A 19,828-nucleotide genomic window follows, 5' to 3' on the forward strand; every position below is an offset into this window, starting at 1 on the left:
GTCTCCTCCGCCGCTGCACAAAGCAACGTAGAACCCGTTCGGGTGGTGCCTGGGCTTGTTCCCTGTTGCCACAGATGTACGGTCTTGGTTTTCCTCATGAAGGAAGTTTCCCAAGGCAGGGGTGCTCCTGGCTGTCTGGGCAAAGCACTAGGATCCGCAGCGGCCAGTATCCCAGGCCACTCAGGCTTCTTCCGTGAGGGCACTGCTGGCTCTGGGGACCCTCTCCAGAGAGCGACCCCGGGGCTGCGCCACAGCCCAGTCTGGCCGGAGCTGTGAGGGTGCGCGGGGAGGGGTAGTCTGTGGCTCTCCAAGCAGCCTTCCTCAATTCCCTCCCCCGGTCCCGGCTCTGGCGCCCTCCTTGCACTCGTGCACTTTGCAAACTTTCGGAGTTTTCCTCCCCTGGCGTCATGAAAAAGGAGGGTGCCCAGAGCCCAGGAGGCGAGGCAGCGGCGGTTGCCGGGTGGGGGGTGGGAAGGAAACGCAACGCTCAAGACCCTCGGAACGAGAGGTGCCTCCCAGCGAGGGCGGACTGGCCCTGGAGGCTCGTGGCCCCCTCTTTCCCAGGTCTTCTCCTCCCTCTCACATCCTGATCTGAGGGCCTCTGCCAGAAGGAAAGAAGCAAGGGGCAGGCGGGGCGGCTCTGGTGCCCGAGGCCGGGGAGGCGGAGCCGGTGTCCCTGCCCAGCCAGCCGGGCTGCTCGCGGAAGAGCCTTGGAGTTTGCCTACTTTCCCTCCCTCCCTCCCTCCCTCTCTCCACCCCGCACCTCCCCCAGCGGCTGTTCCCTCCTTCCCTGGGACGCCACCTCCCGGAATCGCCTTTTTTTTTTTTTTTTTTGTTTTGGAGCTGGCTTCTTGCTGCCGGCGCGGAGGGGCTGCGAGTGCAGAGAAGGCGGGCTGGGAGGGCAGCCCTCCGCCCACCGCGGGACCCGCGGGCCAGAGCTGAGGACAGCCAGGCGGGCGCCATCTGCGCGCCGGAGCTCACTCTGCAAACTCCTGTGGAGTGTGTGCGTGCAGGCGAGGGCGGGGGTCTGTACGCCGGCCTGGGAGGCTCCGGCGGGGCTTACCTTTGGACGGGGTCCTGGGACTCACCAGGGTTAGCCTCAGGCTCAGAAACCGCTGAGGAATTAGGCAAACAAAAGAGGCCACTCAGTTGGTGGCCAGAAGTCGCCGGAGCGCCTCGTTGTGCCCCTCGTTCCCTGGGGTGGGGGCTCGCCACTTGGGTGGGGAGCGGGCGCCGGAGCTTGCTGGGGGCCCGCTGGGCCGCCGGGTCGGAGAGTTGGCGGCCTGTTGTGTAAGCCTCACTGCTTGTTTTCCCGGCCTGGCTCGTTGGGAAGCCGGACACATCCACCCTTGGACTCGATTCAGGAGGCTGCTGCTTTTCTCCTTGCCCCTCTTGGATTTTCTGGATTTTTGAAAACCCAGTGGCCCAGGAGGAAGGAGGAAGGAGCAGAACTGTGGAGGAATGTGAGAGTCTCCCAAGGACTGAGGAGCCAGAAGGAGCTGGGAGCCAGAGCCGCTGGGGTTCTGGAACTGTAGTTAGCGAGTGATTCTCTTTTGTTTTAGAACGTTGTTCCAGTGGAAAGAGGAATTCTTGCCCTCTCAGAGCTGATTTCTCCAAGTCACTTGAGTTTTCTTCTGGGAGTGGGAGGAGGGAGAGACCCCCACCCCTCAGGGGCTGCCAAGGGAAGGGAGGAAGACTATGGACATGAGCCCCTCCTGCCATCAGGCTGGTGCCCGGATACCTGATAGGGCAATTTCTGGGCCATGGACACAGCTTTGAAGAGGGGGAGGCTGGACAGCATCTCTGGGTGCTGAGATCTGCCTTAGGGCAGAGAGACGGAGCTGCTGGGCAGGCCTTGGTTTACCAGTGCATTCTTGGATACCCTAGCAATTGTCCCCAGTTCTGGGCAGGATCCTCTCCTCGTCTTTCTCTACCACTGGCCCAGCCATGGCACTAAAAGGCCGAGCCCTCTATGACTTCCGCAGTGAGAACAAGGAGGAAATCAGCATCCAGCAGGACGAGGACCTGGTCATCTTCAGCGAGACCTCGCTGGACGGCTGGCTGCAAGGCCAGAACAGCCGCGGTGAGACGGGCCTCTTCCCTGCCTCTTACGTGGAGGTCGTCCGCTCTGGCGCCAGCTACAGCCCCACAGGCTCTCCTGGCGCCCAGGTGAGCTTGTATGACAGAGCCGATGTGGCTAACGCTCCTGGGAGTGGTGGGGGCAGTGGCTTCTTCTCCAAGCAGGGCAGCTTCGAGGAGGACGATGACGACGACTGGGACGACTGGGACGACGGGTGCACAGCGGTGGAGGGGCCGCGCGCGGGGGAGCTGGGCACCAATGGGCACCCGCCGCTCCACCTCTCCTACCCTGGGGCCTACCCCAGCCAGCACATGGCCTTCCGGCCCAAGCCAGCGCTGGAGCGGCAGGACAGCCTGGCATCTGCCAAGCGGGGCAGTGTGGTGGGGCGCAACCTCAACCGCTTCTCCTGCTTCGTGCGCTCGGGCGTGGAGGCCTTCATCCTGGGTGATGTGCCCATGCTGGCCAAGATCGCTGAGACATACTCCATCGAAATGGGCCCTCGTGGCCCCCAGTGGAAGGCCAGCCCCCACCCATTTTCCTGCTCGGTGGAGGACCCCACCAAACAGACCAAATTCAAGGGCATCAAGAGCTACATCTCCTACAAGCTCACACCCACCCACATCGGCTCCCCCGTCTACCGGCGCTACAAGCACTTTGACTGGCTCTATAACCGCCTGCTTCACAAGTTCACTGTCATCTCGGTGCCTCACCTGCCGGAGAAGCAGGCCACAGGCCGCTTCGAGGAGGACTTCATTGAGAAACGGAAGCGGAGGCTCATCCTCTGGATGGACCATATGACCAGCCACCCCGTGCTGTCCCAGTACGAGGGCTTCCAGCATTTCCTCAGCTGTCTGGATGCCAAGCAGTGGAAGATGGGCAAACGCCGGGCAGAGAAGGACGAGATGGTGGGTGCCAGTTTCCTGCTCACCTTCCAGATCCCCACGGAGCATCAGGACCTGCAGGACGTGGAGGACCGTGTGGACACGTTCAAGGCCTTCAGCAAGAAGATGGACGACAGTGTCCTGCAGCTCAGCACTGTAGCATCGGAGCTGGTGCGCAAGCATGTGGGAGGCTTCAGAAAGGAATTCCAGAAGCTGGGCAATGCCTTCCAGGCCATCAGCCATGCCTTCCAGATGGACCCCCCCTTCAGCTCTGAGGCCCTCAACAGTGCCATCTCTCACACGGGCCGTACCTATGAAGCCATCGGCGAGATGTTTGCCGAGCAGCCCAAGAACGACCTCTTCCAGATGCTCGACATGCTGTCTCTGTACCAGGGCCTGCTGTCCAACTTCCCTGACATTATCCACCTGCAGAAAGGTAAGGGCCAGTGCAGGCTGGACACCCTGCGGAGTCGGCGCTCTGCTGACACGGGGACATGCGTGGCCCACACAGAATGGGACAGCTCATCTAGTCTTTCTGTCTCTTACTCATTCAGCAAGTGTGTTGAGCACCTACTATGTGGCCGCTGCTATTCTAGGTGCGGGGATACTGTGAATAGGTCTGGTCTCCAGCCTCATGGAGCTGGTGTTTACCTTCTTGTCGTCTCTTCCTCCCTTCCTTCATTTTTCTGTTTCTGTCTCGTTTTCTCACTTACCCATTATACATTGAGCCCTCCAAGGTATCAGGCTGGGTTCTGGTCTATGGAGATAACCAGGGCCCAGGCCTTGCGCTTGAGGAGCCCACAGCTCACGGGGGCAGGGGTACAGACCCAGATAAATGGGGCACAGTGTGGCCTCTCTCCCCTTCCCACGGCCTCACCAGCTCACCTCCCTGCACAGCCTGTTCTCACCACTGCGTATCCTCTGTGAGTTCCTGATCTGTGGGGGAGGGTCGCTGTCCCCATTCTGCAGATGGAGACGCTGGTATTCACAGAAGGGTGGTTGCACAGGGAGTCCGTGGGTCAGCTGAGACTATTCCTTCCTCCTGTGGCTCCCTCAGGACACGTCTGTGTTGGCCACCGCCCAAGCCCGGCTATGTTTTCAGTTCTCAGCCCCTCTGTGGGGGAGGGACAGGATGGGCTATTGCTGTGGGGCTGTCAAGGAACTGCCGGGGAAGTGACTCATCGCCAGTCACCGAGGGGCACCGGACTGGGCACCAGACTGGGCGGGGGGAGGAACCAGGGGCCTGGGGCACATGGCCCGTCCCACTCCCTCTTCCCAAACCTGGCTGACATGACCTGGCAGGTGGCTGAATGGAGACCTGGAGACTACAGGCAGGGCAGATGTCAGGAGAGAGGTGTGGTGCTCCCTGGGGCTGCTTGGTAACTCAGGAAGAACGTCTGCAGGGCGTGGGGCTGGCTCCTTGGCCCCTAGGCCCTGAGGTCAGCCCTGGCTTGGTGGGGAGTTTTCCTCTGGGTGGGGCCAGGAGTCAGGCCTCTGGACTGAGCCTGGGGGTCAGCAAACACTACCCCCTACTTGTACCCAGGAAAGTCTGGAGTAAACCAGCCCTGCCCTCCTTCACCGGGTTGAAGTCTAGAACCAGTGACTGCCTTGTGTAGCTCCCAGCCTCCTTTCTCCCGTCACTTTCTCTTTCTCCTCCTCTTCTCTGCCCTTTTCTCTTAGCTCCACATTCCTCTTCTTCCCTTTTCTTTCAGCTTCAGGAGACACAAGGCCTGAGTTTTAGTCTTGGCTCTGCTCCCAATTTGCTGTGTGTCCCTGGAAAGTGCCTTCTCCTCTCTGGACCTTAGTTTCCTGATCTATAAAACAAGGAAAGTGGACCCAGTGAGCTCTTAGGCCTGCAGGGTGGGGGAGGGAGACTTACAGGGAGGGTCTGGTTGAGGACAGAGGGATGCGGCAGATGTAGCTCTGAGCTCTGGGGCAGGTGTCCCCCTGGTGCAGAAGTGGAGCCACGCCCACTGCATAGGGCCTGGGAAAGCTGGTTCGACCAGCTCCTTGGATGGCTTTGGATGGCGTGTTCCTCTGTGAGCAGCGTGAGCAGCGGGAGGGGGAAGCTGGGGCACTGTGATTAACAGCTGCCCGCTGGGTTGGCTGGGGACCCTCACCAGGGCAGAGCTGGGGGTGGGAAGGCAGCCCCATACCCAGGGCTCCTAGACTGTCACTGAAGCAGGAGGGAATGAAGCCAGACTGGCCTTTCTGACCCTAGGGCAGAGCTGAAAGAGGCCATTTCTGACTCTCCACTTAGGCAGAGGCTGGCCCACGTTCCCTCAGCCGGGGGACCCCTCCCCATAGGCCAAGCCCTTTTGGGCTTACTCTTCTTCCTCCTGGACTCTGCACTGCCACTCCTAGGCCTGAGGTCTGGCAAGTTAGGAGGGGCCTTGGAATCTGGCTGAGGCAGAATTGGGCAGGCTTTGGGGGCCCACAGCCTGCTGGAGGGAAGAGGGGTCCCACGCTCGTCCCAAGGGTTGAGCCTTTACTCAGAGGAAGGAGCAGGATACTGTCCAGCTTGTCCAGACATCTGACAGATGGCAGGTGTGTGGGGGAGGCCATAGAAAGAAGGAGCTGGGAGGCCTAGATGGGGTCAGGAGACCAGGATGTGGACAAACATTGTGTCTGAGGTGAACTTGAGAGAGTTTTCTCAGTGTTTACCTTAGTACAATGGGACATGAAGTCCAGTTGGTGCTGAGATGAGGCCCACCAGCCTGTCTGCCCACTGGTTCAACCCCTGGAGCTCAGGGAAGTCTTGGGGGTAAAAGGGGTCCTAGTAATAGTTACCTTGGGGACAACAAGGGGAAACAGTGATCGTCTAGAGCCCCTACCTGAGAGCCAGCCAAGGAGGTCAGTGTGGTCCTCTACATTTTACAGACAAGGTGCGGTGAGGTGTGATGGTCAGCAGAGCAGGACCTGGAGCCCAGGTATGTCTGACTCCAGCCCAGGCTGTGTCCACTGTGCCCGACAGGTTGCGGAAGGACTTCGCCAAGGATGGCTGCCTGGGATGATGAGCTAGGAGGGGAAGGAGGAGGGAGGGAGGCTCAGGTGCTCTAGCGCTAACTGGGCTGGCATCCTGGGGAGGGGAGGCTGGAGGTAGGCACAGGACCACAGAGTGTGCCTGGAGGGGCCAGGGAGCGCCTAGGTTGGCCTAGGCAAAGTAGCCCGCCCTTGCAGGCCAGGCACCTGGCTGGGGACAGGTGGGTCCTCTGTGTTCTGGGCCACCTAACTCCGTCTATCACCTAACTCCGTCTACCACCCCTCCTGGGCTTCCACAGACAAAGACAATCATAATGCCAAGAGCCACCACTGGCGGGTTCTTGCTGTGACCGAAAAGCAGTTTGCACTCAGTTGCATGTAGCATTTGAGCTCTTATTCAGTCAGGTGCTGTCCTAAGTACATTATACATGTTAGTTCAATCAAACCTCAACTATACTAGAGGGTAGGTACTTTTATTAATCCCATTTGAAAGATGTGGAAGCTAAAGTACCGTACTGCTACGAGCAGTTGTCAGTAGCATGACATTTAGTCCAACCTGTCCCTTTGACAGTGGGGAGACCTGCAGACCAGGCAAGAGCAGTGGCTTCCTGGAGGTGACACAGCCGGGCCTAGGGCTCAGACCTCCGGCCCCCAACCTGGGGTGTATGGTAATAACCTCCAAGAGGTGGGGACAAAATGGATTAAGGTGGGAGCTTAGGGACTGTGCCTGGGACCCTGGAGCTCTGAAGCTCCAGCCTTCCTTTCCGTGTTCCTGGGACCCAGCCTCTAGGACAACTGCCAGGACAGGAGGCTTCCCTGGGTCCCTGGCTCTCAGCTTGAGTCTTCAGTGCAGTGGAAGGAGGATGCTGAATGGGCCTGAGCCCTGACCCCCAGCCTGTCTCTGGGGCACATTAGTGTTAGCTGGTCCCGGCCCCAGATCTGAATCACACAGCGGAGACGTGACAGCCGGGTGGGCCTCTGTTGCCCCCTCACGCCCGTGACGTCTGCCCCCAGCCCTGCTTCCTTGCCTATCGGCCTAGCTTTGGATACCTAGCAATGGCAGGAGATTCATCCTACGGTGTTATTCCAGCCTCAGTCTCCTCCTCAACTAAAGGGGCGTTTCCTTCCTCCAAGGCCATGTACAAGAAAAGTCCTCTTGAGTACAGGTCCACCCCCACTGCACCGGACTTTCTCAGGCAGGTGGAATCCAGGCTGGTGAGTGTCTCCTCTTCTAGTAGGTTCCTTTTGTTGAAGCTTAACTCCAGTTTCTTTGTCCTGTTGCTTTCTACCTTCCTTCTTATCCCTTGGGACCTTCTCAAATCCCTGAGTCCATTGTTTGGGGACCCCACACAAATGCCTGCATGACCTGACCTGGGTCTCCCTGCAGGAGAAGTGGTGTCTATCCTCCAGCTGTGGAGGGTACTTCTGGGCCAGGCATCCCCCATGTATGGGGCAGAAAGGAGGTGGGAGCCCCTAGCAAGTCCCTTCCCTTCAGGGTGTCTGCTTCCCCTGTATAGTAGTGGCATGGTGGGGGTTGGGGTGGGGGGGATGGGAGTGCAGCTGGCCTCTAGGACCTCTCCTGCTCTAAAGTCTCTTATTGGGGCTTCATCCTGGGCCTTGGAGTGATCCCATTTCTGTTGCCCAGGTGTGGGCAGTCGGGATGGAACAGGGTGCGAGAGGTGGTCCAAGGAAGGTGGCAGAAGGACTGAGTGGGCTGGGAGTTGGTGACTGTAGAGGTCTTTTGGGTGCTGGCTGAGAAGCCCTGGAGACTGTGCAAACATGAGTCTGTCTGCCCAACATGGCAGTGTTAGCCAATTAGCCATGCAGTTGTCTACTAATGTGGGTGCTGCCACTTCTACAGGCCTCCACAGTTATTTCCAGGATGTATAGTCCTGGGCTTGGTGTATAGTAAATGCTCAATAAATGAATACTGACTGCATCAAACAACCTGAAAGTAAAAAGAATATATTTTGAAGGCCCCTGAGAGGCCTCCTTAAAGAATCGGGGAGCACGGACAGTGAGTGTATTGTTTGTGTGCAGTGACCCCTTTTGAAGGGCTTGGGGGTGTGTTGTCCACCCTGCCGACCCTTTGCACTTCCTTCTCTGTCCTGCAAGGAGTGAGGACCAGGCAAGGGCAGACTGCGTCTCCTTCTCAGCAATTGCCCTACCCGTCCAGTACAGACTTAGTCAAGCACCTGTTAATTCAGAACTGAAATCCAGTTACCAAATGCTTGTTGGTTCATTCAGATTCTTCCAAATTGGGTCACCTGTCTAGGTTTACCCCCTGCCCCCCATCTGTCACCTAGTTATTACAATGGCCTCCTCTAGTCCCCTGGGAGCTGGAGTAAGGAGTGGCTGGGGCCTGTCTGTGGGGGAGACACACAAAGGAAACTCCAGATGGCCTTCGAGGCTGTGTTTTAGAATCAGCAGTGTGAGGGAGGTGGGGAGACATTCTGCCTGGGGGCCCTGGGGGAGGCTCCCGGGGTACCTGATACGTAGGGATCCTTCCAGTAGACAGATGAAGGGAGGAAAGAGTAGGTGAGTCTGTGACGAACATGGGGTCAGTGTGGAATGAGTGCAGAGGCCAACTCCCAGAGGGCCTTGTGGGCTGGGCCATGGGCGTGGCCCTTGATCTGCAGACAGAGGGGACGCAGGGAAGGCTCAGTGCTCTTCAGGTGCTATGGAGGAGCTCAGAGAGGCTGGGGCTGAGGTGGGGAGTCCCTTGAGGGCCTGTTATAGTTGAGCAGGGAGGAACAGCTCAGCCAACACATATCAGGATCTGCTGTGTGCTAGGCTTTGTTCTGGGTGCTAGAGACACTGAGCTCACAGCCCAGGGGAGGCAGTCAGAGAAACCACAGGGTGTTAGCTGTGGTAGAGGGAAGCGCAGGGCACCTGAGAGAATTGGGAGGCACCTAATGCAGTGGGGGTGCAGGGGAGGCTTCCTGGAGGAGGTGATGTCAGCCGAATTAGGAGCCAGCATATGAGGATGAAACGTGTGGTGGGTCGGGACAGCCTGGTTCTGGAATCAATGCACGGTCGCTAGCAGGGCTGTCATTGGCCAGGTGTGGGCTGCTGGGAATGCCACAGGTTTTAGGGAAGATGGTGCATGTAGTTTAGGGTGTGCTGAAGGTGAGGGTTGGGGGACATCCTGGTGGAGACACCCAGGCGCCTGGAGTCCGGGAGCGAGGCCTGCGTCGAGCTGAGGAAGGTATTTTCTGCCCTTGAGGGGCTCACACGGGGGTTAGGGAGTGCGTGGGGGAGACCAGGGCCCTAACCTCCCTGTCCTCTGCTCTACCTGTGCTAGGCGCCTTTGCCAAGGTGAAGGAGAGCCAGCGCATGAGCGACGAGGGCCGCATGGTGCAGGACGAGGCGGACGGCATCCGCAGGCGCTGCCGTGTGGTGGGCTTCGCCCTGCAGGCTGAGATGAGCCACTTCCACCAGCGCCGCGAGCTCGACTTCAAGCACATGATGCAGAGCTACCTGCGCCAGCAGATCCTTTTCTACCAGCGGGTGGGCCAGCAGCTGGAGAGGGCACTCCGCATGTACGACAGCCTGTGAGCGCGGGCGCCGCCCTGCCTCCCGCCTGGGCACTGCAGGGCCTCCCCGCACCAGCAGCGCTGGGAGGTCGGCTGGGGCTTTGGAAGAGGCATGGATACCCCGGTGAACTCCTCCAGCCCTCAGAGGTGGGGGTGCGGTGCGGGTGAGAATGGGGCCAGGAGCCCTCCAGGCCGAGACCTTCCTGCAGGGTCCTAGCCTGCCAGGGTCCTTGAGACCAGGCCAGGGTCCTAGCCTCCTCCAGAGCCTGTAGCGTTTGTGCACCTGGCCAACCCCCCCTCCCTGCCCCCCGTTCACTCAGCAGACACTGGGGCATACTGTGGTCCTGGGTCCAATGCTGGACACGCAGGGCTACGACACACCTGCCCTCAGGATGTCCCCAGTCGAGATGGGGATCAGACACAGGAACAGATGGGGGCAATGCAGAATGACCCATGCTAAATAAGGGGTTCCTGGAAGCTCACAGAGGGGACCACTCATTCTGCCGGTCAGGGCAGACTCCATGGTGTCTGGAAGAATGACAAGGACCTGTCAGATAGTAGATGGGGACAGTATATGGGGAGACCATTCGGAAGAGAGGAACAGCATGGGCAAAGCTGTGGAGGCATGAAAACGCCCGTCCTCCTTTACCTTTCCCAAGCAAGTTTGCTGCCCTACCTCGGTGGGCATTCTGGCCTGTGTGACAGAGGGGAGGGATTGTCCTTGCTCCCATGTCCCTGTCCCTGCTCCACCCCTGCCCCATGCAGGAGGGGCTGCAGGCCAACTCACTCCTGACTCCCCTCCACCTGCTGAGCCCCTACAGCCCTTGGTTAGGGGACCATGCAGCATCTTTTCCCTGGGCTCAAGGAGCCAAGAACCCGAGGACCCTGGTGGCGTCTTCCTGGAGGGGACACCCAAAAGGTACCAGATATTGGAGTTCAACAGCACTAGCTCCTCACACTCAGCAGGCTCAGACCAGGCTCCCAGAGTCCTCGGCCTCTGTGAATCCCGAACTCCTTCCTGGTGCACAGGGAAACCCAGGGGAAAAAGACAGGGATGTACTTGCCCACTACCCAGCGACCGTGGGCCCACCTGCCCACAGCCAGCCTCACTGGGATCCCACAGATGTTTACATCCTTGAGAGGGCCAGTCCTCCCGACCCAGGCCAGGGTGTGGTCTAGCAGCAGGTTGGGGGGAACTGACAGGTGCCACCAGTAGCCCCTCCACCCCCCAGGAGGTCATGGCCACTCCTGGCTGCTGCTGCTTGAATCTTTTTTCTTGATAAACCTCTTACAATTAAGGTCACAAAAACATGACTGTTTTGTTTGGATCCCAGAAGGGATGAGGGTGGGGGAAGGATAGATCCCTAATTGTCCCTGAGGTCATGGTGGGCTCAACATTTACCCCAGAACCTCAACAGCTGAGTGGGGGCTGTACTGGTGGGAGGTGCTGGCTGGGATCTAGAGGTTGCCATGGAGCCCAGCTGGGTGCACATGCTGCCCAGACCTCACTCTCGTTTCACATGGTCGAGTCCTGCCAGGGGGTTGGTTGTGCTGCTCTGTGATCTAGGGCTGAGGTTTGGATGAAGAAAGGATAGGGGGCCCCAGGACAGTCTAATTGATGGGGTTCCTCTCCCCAGGGAGGCCCCAGTCCAGGGGAGGGGTTGGGGCTCAGAAACTGTTCTTCCCCAGGCAGTCATGGATGCCCCGCCCTGCCCTTGGGGGCGACCCAGGCAGGATGAACAGCAATCTGTTCACACATGGGAAAGGGGAGTGGTGAAGTCATGGTGCTCTTTCAGGGCGATGGAGAGCTGGTGGAGGAGGAGTGCTGGTGTCCACGCATCAGGGGAGGCTTTGGCCAGGCCAGGCCCGGAGCTCACTTGTGGCAGTGAGATGAGACAAGGGGCGGCAGGTGCAGTGGGGAGGGGGCAGCAGAGGCTTCCCGTACAGGGCAGAGCATCCTCAGAGGAGCTGCTGGAATGGGCCTTTGGCCCTGGGTCAAAATTAGGTCAGATTTGGGACTTTTCTGTGGAATTTTCCCCTCCCTCTGCTCTGCCCTCCTTCCTTCATTTTCAACCCCCTCCAAGGACCTTCCCACCCTTAAAGAAACGACTTCTCAGCTGTGACCTCCAGGTGACCTTCTGCAGAGGGCAATCTGATTACAGCGGGGGCGGGGGGAGCGCTTTCCTGAGGCTCGTGGGCAGTGGGAATGCTCTGACCCCACGTTGCCTGGAAAGTCCCCATGCATGCTTCCTGTTCGGGGAATGCCCTCGTATCCCTTCCTTGAAAGGGGGCCGCCTTTCATGCTTCCCGTCCTCAGGGTGAGGGAGTCAGGGGGGCTTGGACCTGGGGACCTAGGAGAAGAACCACAACCTGAAGCCGTGGGACAAGCCAGGCCTACTCTACTCTAAGCATCTTGAGGTCTAGGCGGAGACAGCGTGTCTGGTGGGGACTGCGATGTCACAGCCTCCCTCTGGTTTCTATCTCTGTGCAGGTTGGGTGTTGGGGGAATTTGAGATCTGTCAGGGCTGGGCTCCAGCCCCTTTCAGCAGGGGACTGGGGGAGTGGTGTGTGTGGGGTGTCCTCGTGCTGGTATGGTTGTCTGACTGGCCTCAGCCACATGCCAGGCACGTGTTCCAGGCTGAGCTGGGCCTAGCTTCCTCTGGTTCCCCTCATTTTGCTCTGAGAGTGGTGGAAACAAGGCCTCTCTTTCTACCCTGGGCAGCGACCATGACCTGAGGTAGGGGGGCCGTGACCCCCAGTGTCGGCCCAGCCCAGGAAGGCGTCTATTCTGTGGCCACCTGTACAGGTTAGGGAGGGAGGCGGTCCTCAGATACTGCATGCTGTCGCCTCTTGGACACAGGAGGGCCGCGAACTACTGTGCCACAGCTGGAGCAGTACCAGGCCTGGAGGAGCCAGGTGGCCCGACGCCCAGCACACCACTGCCCTTCACACACATCCACGTGGTCACAGACGCTGCTGCCCAGCCCAAAGCAGACATAGCGACACACAGCTACCTGTCCACAGGCACATAAGCCACACCTGGCCACACACACACACACACACACGCATGGTCATGTGCTTGCATAGCTGCACGCTAGCAACAGTGCCACACTCACTTTCACAGCCATGTTCACATTTGGCCACGTCCATATACATCATCTCTGCACAGCGTCAGTCTCAGCCGTGTCATCACAGCCACACCACAGTCCCATGCACACAGTCATACTCTTCATACAGTGACATGTATTGCCAGCAAGTCACACATGCACACAGCCAAAGTGTCACGTGATGCTGCACCAGGACTGTACCTGCACCTCCTGGGGGAGCCAGCTGGGCTCATCCATCACCTGGCATCATCACATTCAGTTCTTTATTGCAGATGAGGAACTTGAGGGGTGGCAGCTGGCCGCATCGCCCAGTGGGCCCAGGGATGCTTCGGGCCAGGGCCCAGCTCCCTGAAGGCTCTGGTCTGGTCTTGCCCCTCCCTGGGCCAGTCCCCAGGGCCAGGCTGCCTCTGAAGGCCCCTGGCTCAAGCCACCAAAGCTCCAGGTATCCCCCATCTCTCGAGCCAGAGCTAAGACTGCTGGGTCCATGAGAGCAGGAGCCAGGATGTGGTGGGCAGGGCCCAGGCCTTGGGTTGGAGGAACATTCCTGCACCATCTCCCCAAGCATGCGAGGACTGGGCCCGCCCTGCCTGCCTGTCCGCTGACTCAGGCCTCCAGGAGCCAAGCCTGCTCAGTTCCCCCTCCCCCAACCTGCTTCCCCACCAGTTCGGCTCCAGTACCTCTCTCTGCTGGCCAGGGCAGAAGAGACAGTGAGCCCTGGCAAAAAGACCTGGGAAACAAAAATTCACCTCAGACAGCTCAGAAGGGCTGATTGTGAAACTGCTCCAGAGTTCAGCATAGTTTAACACAAACCTTTTTACCTTTGGTTTCGTTTTATTAGTTAAAGCCCGGAGCAGTCCAGTCTGTTTAAAAAGTAGTGTCTCACACAGCTGTGGCCCCCTTGGTCCTCACAGCACCATGATCCCATGTCATGGACAAGAGACCAAGACTTAGCCAGAGGGAGGATGGGACCCGCCGAGGATCGCACGGTGAGGCCGAGGCAGGCAGGACTCAAACCCTGCTCTCTGGCTTCATTCCTTAAAGTCACACGAATTAACTCGTGTAGGTTGGAAGGAAGAGGGGGTGGCAGATTTCTGCTTCAGAGGTGGGAAAGAATGGGAGGCTGGTGAACCCAGCTGCTGAAATGTGAGGGGCCTTGAGGGTAGGTGGGTCCCATCAGCCTCCAGGGATAGAGGCTGACAATGGCATCGTGTGGTGGCGTCGGAGCTGACTCAGGGTCTCCTTCACAGATGAATGTGTGAGGAGCACCACTCCATTTCTCTATAACTGACCTGAATTCCTATCTTGCTTTCTCATTCCACATGGTAGAAATTAATCTCCAATCAGTTTGGGGACCACTTCTTTCCTGAGGTATGCTCCTTTGTTTTGGGGATGGCACATTTGAAGACCAAAGGCAGGCCCCTGGCATTTTGAATTTTAGAGGCCAAATCCCACACTCTGTCACAGGAAATTTTGCCAGCATTCCACATTAAAAGTCATTAATATATAGCTATTTGAGTTGGGTTCAGTTTACTACTTGACAATGCCTTATCTTACAGATATTTAATTAAACTTTATTAATTTTGTCTTTCTTTTGCCTCTCTAGTCATTTTCCCCCACCTCCTGCCTTCCCACCCCCTGAGGACTTCTGGGTCTGGCCGTTTCTCTGTTTTGGCACTCAGGGCTGCCTCAACTGCCCCGTACCTTGTGGGTCTCAAGGTACCTCAAGGATGGTTCTGTGGCGTGCGATCCCCTCTGGGGCTTGTCATGATTCCATAACTCCCACCTCACGCTCAAGCAAAGGAGGTCTGGGGGCTGCTTAGAGACACTGTGCAACCGTCTGTCATCTGAGGGCTGAGGCTTCTACTGCCCTCTCCCAGTGCAGGCAGCACCCTGATGGACATGGAGTGGTTAGTGTTTCACAGCCACCTGGCATGTAAGATACCAGGAAATGGGACCCAACGCGGAAGGTGCTGGAGCCATCAAGGTTGATGTGAGACGGTACCCAGGCCTGGGCCACTGTGCTGGGAAGCAAATGGCTGATGCCTGAGAGAGCAGTTGGAGGCTGGTGAGAGCTGGTAGGCATCTGGAGACTTCTGGTCTGATCCAAACCCCCGTGCTGCCACTGTGGCAGGAAGGCTTTGGGTAGCGGGAGTAGAAGGCTCCACTAGACAGACCCGCTGACCCCAGAGCAAACCCCCTGACTCCTTTCCCCCCTTTACCCAGAGGCAGGACCCTAGTGGCTGGGCCTGAGTGCAAATCCTGTCCTACATACACTTGTAGGCACGTTTCTTGACTGTGCCCTGCTGTCATGCCTCCATTTGTAACAGGAGTTTCAGGGGGTTATGAGGGTTACGTGAGCACGGCCTTACAGTGCCAGCACATAGCAAGTGCTCAGCCTCAGGGCGGAAGCTTAGAGCTGCCCTCGGCCAAGAATATGGCTGCCCAACCCCATAGGTGAGAAGACTGACTGGGTAAGCCTGTCAAGGTCACACAGTGGGTAGATGGCTGGGCCGGGCCTGGGATCATGCTCCCAACCACCCCCAGACCTTGATCCTTGCCCCGTGTTGCCATGCTGTTTCCATGGGAGCAGACTCGTTGGGGCTTCCTGTCACAGTATTTGTCAGTCCAGGACAGAAGGAGTGCATGGCGCCACTAGCTGTCACATACACCATGCACACAGCATAGCGTGGCCCAAGAGGTAAGAGACGCAGGCTCACACCTCTGGCCTCCCAGATGGATTCACTGGAGGACCTCAGGCAAGCTCACCACTCAGTCTCTGTTTCCCCCAACATTCACTCAGGCGATGGTTATCGGGGTTACACCGGGGCATGAGTTCACGAGTGTGGGCCTTGTCGCTGTTCCAGGTGTGCTGGATCCTCAAAGCCATACAGGCCGCCTGTCACCTGAGGGCTGAGGCTGGGCAGGGTGGGCCTGAGTGCATAACAGTTACTGCTGAGTGGCTGCCACGTGCTGGGCCTCGGGCGGAGAGCTTCCCACGGATTATCTCGTTGCCCACAACAGTCTGAAAGGTGAGAACTATTGCCTGCTCAGTGGTGCCCTTCCCGCGGTACCAGGCTGCCTGTCCGTGGCTGGCAGGCGACGCAGGGTCAGGGCAGCCGTCCTGCTGAATGAAGGCAGGAGTGCTGGGAATGGGGGCCGTGGGGATCTGGGGGGCAGGTGACGGCAACTGGATGGAGGTGACTGTGGGCCTTCAGTCAGCGGGCGACGGGGCAGAGGGCTGGGCTAGGGGGCACCAAGCAAATACTGGCTGAGTGAGTGATAATTCTGTGTGGGGCCTCAGGCTGGGGTGTGGGAGCAAGATCTGGTCATGGAAGAAAGAGGGGCTAGGCAGGGAGTTGGGGTGAGGGGCTGGGCTCTGGTCTCTGAGAAGAAACTGAGTCAGGAGCGAGCCTCCTTGCTCAAGGAGCCAGTATGGGCAGGAATGAGAGTTAGTGCGGAAATACTGGGCAGGGGTGTTCTGTGAGTGCCGAGGCTGAGCTGTAGAGGAGGGGGTAGGCTGGGGCAGGCAGAGGTGGGGTGGCGGGCGTCTGTGCCTGGCCCGGTCTCCCGGAGTGGGTCCCTGTCGGTGTGCCCCGATGCCTGAGTGCAGGTCCCCTGCAGTGGCCCTCTATGCCTGCAGTCATGTGTTCCCCAGCCTGCAATACACCTCTCACCCCAAAGCTCAGGCACAGCCTGAGCTCCTCTCTTTTTCTCACACTCAACATCTCACCCATGAGCAAAACTTTATTAGCTCCTCAAAAGAGATCCCAAATCTGACCCATTGCAGCATTTCACTGCTTGGCGCAAGCCACCAGCTTGCTGCCTGGGCTATCACAGCCGCCTGCAAGCTGCTCCGCTTTCTCTCCTGCTCCCCAGCCATTTAGCAGGAGATGCAGAGTGATCTTTTAAACCCACATTCTAAATCAAACCATGTCCTTCCCTTGCTTTCAATCTCCAGGGCTCCCTGCCATTTGTAGGATAGATTCCAAACTCCTAGCACAGACCACAGGCCTCTCTGTGGTCTCGCCTGGGACCCCTGTACCCTTTGGTCATAGAACTCCAGGCCCACTGGACTGCTGGTTAGTCCTCACATAGGCCAAGCTCGCTCGCATGTCAGGGCCTTGGCACTTGCTGTCCTGTCTAGAATGCTTTTCCTCCCAGATGACCATGTGGTTCACACCTCAGTGAATCCAGGTCTTTGCTTAAATGTCATCTCCTTGGAGAAGTCTCCCCTGATCACCCAAAGAGCCTTTCTCATTCTAGTCCTCTGTGCCCGTACCCTGCCTTACTTCTCTTCAGTTTACTTAGTACCAACTGCCAATTATATATGTGTATGTATTTAACTTTGTGTTGTGGAAAGTCTTAAACATATACAACAACAGAGAACCTAATATAGTACATGGAACCCATGTTTCACACCTCAGCTTCAACAGGTCATAACCCTGGGCAACATTTTATTCCCACATGTCCCTTGTTTGCAGCAAACTCCATACATAACACAATCTCATCTGCAAATACTTCTGTGCAAAAGTTAGGTCTTAAGTGTATCTGTCTGTGAGAAGCAGCCAGCCGTCAGGGGAGCTGGCGTTTGTCTGTCCCTAGAGCCTGGCACAGTGCCTGGCTCATAGCAGGTGGCCCAGGATGTCTGCTCAGGTGTCCGGGGAGGGTGTGTGTGCAGGTTTTGGTTTGCACAGGCCCACTGCTGTCAGTGGTCTATACATGCCTGTGTGCACAGACACGTGGCAGCCCCATGAATATGTGTGTGCTGCCACGCAGCTGGTGGCTGAAGGCGTCCTTCCTCCCTGACGTCATCTCCCACCTCTGCAAGATCCAGGACTTGCTCTAGAGAGCATTTCTCTTTCTTAGCAAGGCATGGGTGTGAAAGGGTGGGAGGAGGTATGCACCAGTCCCTGTTCTACCCTCTGGAGGGCTGGGTTTGAGGCCAGGGTGGCCCAGACAGCCCCTCCCTGTCATTCTCAGGCTGGCAGGAGGCTGTGCCGTCCCAGCTGATTGAGCGAGCAGCCTCTTCTCTCCCTGGCACAGAAGCCAGCTAAGTTGAGCTGGCATCAGCTGTGTGGAGTGTGGGGTACGTATGTATGAGGGTGGGGGTATCCCGTCCTGCCTGACTCCTAACACTCCTGGGGTGACCCCCTGGGTAGTTGGACAACTAAGGCCATTCAAACTGGGAGCAGCTGGGTACAGAGTTCTGGCCCAGGGGCTCAGCATTCCTCCTCCCCCCCACACACCATGCAGATCTTAAAGCATTGGCCCTGGAAGGTGGGCAGTGGTGGAAGAGCATGCGTCCAGCCCAGCACCAGGTTACTCCCGGAGGCTACTCCCTGTCACGTGGGGCCCCCCAGCCAGATCCTGAGACCTTATGTGCTCCAGCCTCCTCCTCAATAGGCTTCGCCTTAATGTCAGCACTCCCTGTGCTTCAGGGCACAGCCCAGGCTTCCTCCTCCAGGAAGCCCTTGGTTCTGGCTCGTCCTGAGCTTGTCCCCTACATCCTGCCCTCTTCCTCCAAAGTAGGCCACATGGTCCCTGCCTCAGGGAGAGTCCTCTGAATCAAATGGGTGGGGGTGGAGGAGGGGAGGTCAGAGTGGGGCTGCCAGCTTCTAACCCGAACTTGACCCCTTGCTGGACAGCTCACTCTCCTTTCCAGAACCCAGTAAAGGAGAGTGCCTTGAGGTCCTCTTTTCAAGATGGGGAATGCACGTATTTCGCCTTCCAAGAGGACTAAGCATTTGTTTAAGCACCTACTATGTGCCAGGCACTGTGATGGCTGTAATAAATAATAACAATAGTACTAACATCAACTTTGAACATTTGTGAAGCAGCTACAATATGCCAGACCCATATTCTAGGCAATTCAATAAAAACCACCATCATTACCGCACTAATCATATGGTTAACATTTACTGAGCATTTACTACGTGCCTGGTGTGGTTCTAAGAACTTTGATGGTCACAAAATGACCCTTTGAAAAAGAAGTCTTGGTCAGTTGCAATGTTTTGATAGGTCCTAACTCAGGCGGAGCAATGGAAGCTGAGCTGGAGCCTTTGGCTGGCCACATGCCGTGGATGCCAGTAGGGAAGGGAAATAGGGCAGAAATGAAGACAGAAGCGAGGCTCTAGGCAGAAAACCAGCAGCAAGCTCCCGGGGCTAGATTCCTACTCTCTGGGGTCAACGATCCCACCTGAGTTAGAACAGGTGGGTGGACCTGCGCGAGTTCATTGGGCAAACAGTCACCACCCTTACCCTCCCTCCTTCAGTTCATGGGTTCTGTCCCCAGACTCTGAGGTTCTCAGGGCAGCTCATGGGCAGAGGTCTGGAATCTTCTTGGGGTTCACAGGCTCTGTCCCAGCTGCCTGTCTAGATGCCATGTCCACAAGGCAACCGCTTACCATGGCTGACTCAGAAGGGGCCCTTCCACGCATCGTCACCACCTTCCAAGAGTGCCCAGGCTCTGCCAGCTTCGCCCACCTGCCTGCTTGCTCAACAGCCCTTCAGAACAGGCTCCACTTTCTCCAACAAGACCCAACAGGGCTCCCCCACTGTTCTCTGGTTCTTGGAGGTCTCTGCCTTGGTCAGCATGTGGGCATCGCTGGCCCACCCACACTTACCCCAATGCCTCTCTAGGTGCCAGGAGTCCCAGTGCTGAGGGATGTGTGCTTGTCATCTGTGTGTGCGCGTCCAGGAGGTGTGCTGTGGGGTTGTGACAGTCACCCTCCAAGGTTGGCACTCTGAGCATGCAGGGTCCTCTGGGGGGGGTGGCCGCGGGGGCGCCCTTGGCTCTGCTCCTTGCCCCTAAAGCTTGGATCAGGTGAGTGCAGTGGGTAGACCAACTGGCACAGGAGATTCTGAGGAGGGACTCCGGCCAGGAGGAGGCCGAGTGGGCAGCTCTGGGCTGTCTCCTCCTCCTGCCTTGATTCTACCTGTGGTGGGCTCTCATGTATGATTTGGTGAAAGTGGCAGAAGCCCATGGCTTTCTGAGTAGATAGATCTGGGGTATCTGAAAGAATGGAGCCATGGGTGAGTATGGAGGGAGAGAAGAGAGCTCTGAAGTGTCTGGGAGGGACCATTTAAACCTGCTCCTTAGACACATAGGGCCTGAGATCAGGTCTGCCTAGGCCCTAAAAGGGATCTGGGAGCAAAAACAGCAACTGGGAGCCCAGCCAACACCCCTGGGGGCGAGGGAAGCTAGGGGAATCAGATTGGCAACTCAGGAAGGAGGTCTGGATG

At 57.7% G+C, this 19,828-nt stretch overlaps 1 protein-coding gene across 2 annotated transcripts; it reads left to right on the top strand.

Annotated features, from left to right (window-relative positions):
- Positions 1–1,010: 1,010 nt before the first annotated feature.
- On the top strand, positions 1,011–18,449 carry SNX33 (sorting nexin 33). 2 transcript variants are annotated; one of them, XM_033108687.1, is made up of 4 exons: positions 1,011–3,397; positions 9,248–14,661; positions 15,451–15,615; positions 17,567–18,449. In XM_033108687.1, exons 1-2 carry the CDS (start codon positions 1,948–1,950, stop codon positions 9,499–9,501), a joined length of 1,704 nt encoding a protein of 567 aa, XP_032964578.1. In that variant the 5' UTR covers positions 1,011–1,947; the 3' UTR covers positions 9,502–14,661; positions 15,451–15,615; positions 17,567–18,449. The 2 variants fall into 2 exon arrangements, with proteins under 2 accessions (XP_032964578.1, XP_032964579.1); XM_033108688.1 differs by lacking the exons at positions 15,451–15,615; positions 17,567–18,449 and adding an exon at positions 5,842–5,891 and having other exon boundaries at positions 9,248–9,379.
- Positions 18,450–19,828: the final 1,379 nt, after the last annotated feature.

This window comes from Rhinolophus ferrumequinum, chromosome 6, assembly GCF_004115265.2.
Source record: "Rhinolophus ferrumequinum isolate MPI-CBG mRhiFer1 chromosome 6, mRhiFer1_v1.p, whole genome shotgun sequence".
Lineage (NCBI taxonomy): Eukaryota > Metazoa > Chordata > Mammalia > Chiroptera > Rhinolophidae > Rhinolophus > Rhinolophus ferrumequinum.

Excerpts from the sequence above, each read along its gene's own strand:
- SNX33 (XM_033108687.1), top strand. The coding sequence starts at position 1,948 with ATGGCACTAAAAGGCCGAGCCCTCTATGACTTCCGCAGTGAGAACAAG. Across the intron at positions 3,398-9,247 it reads CATTATCCACCTGCAGAAAG|GCGCCTTTGCCAAGGTGAAG; the intron begins GTAAGGGCCAGT and ends TACCTGTGCTAG.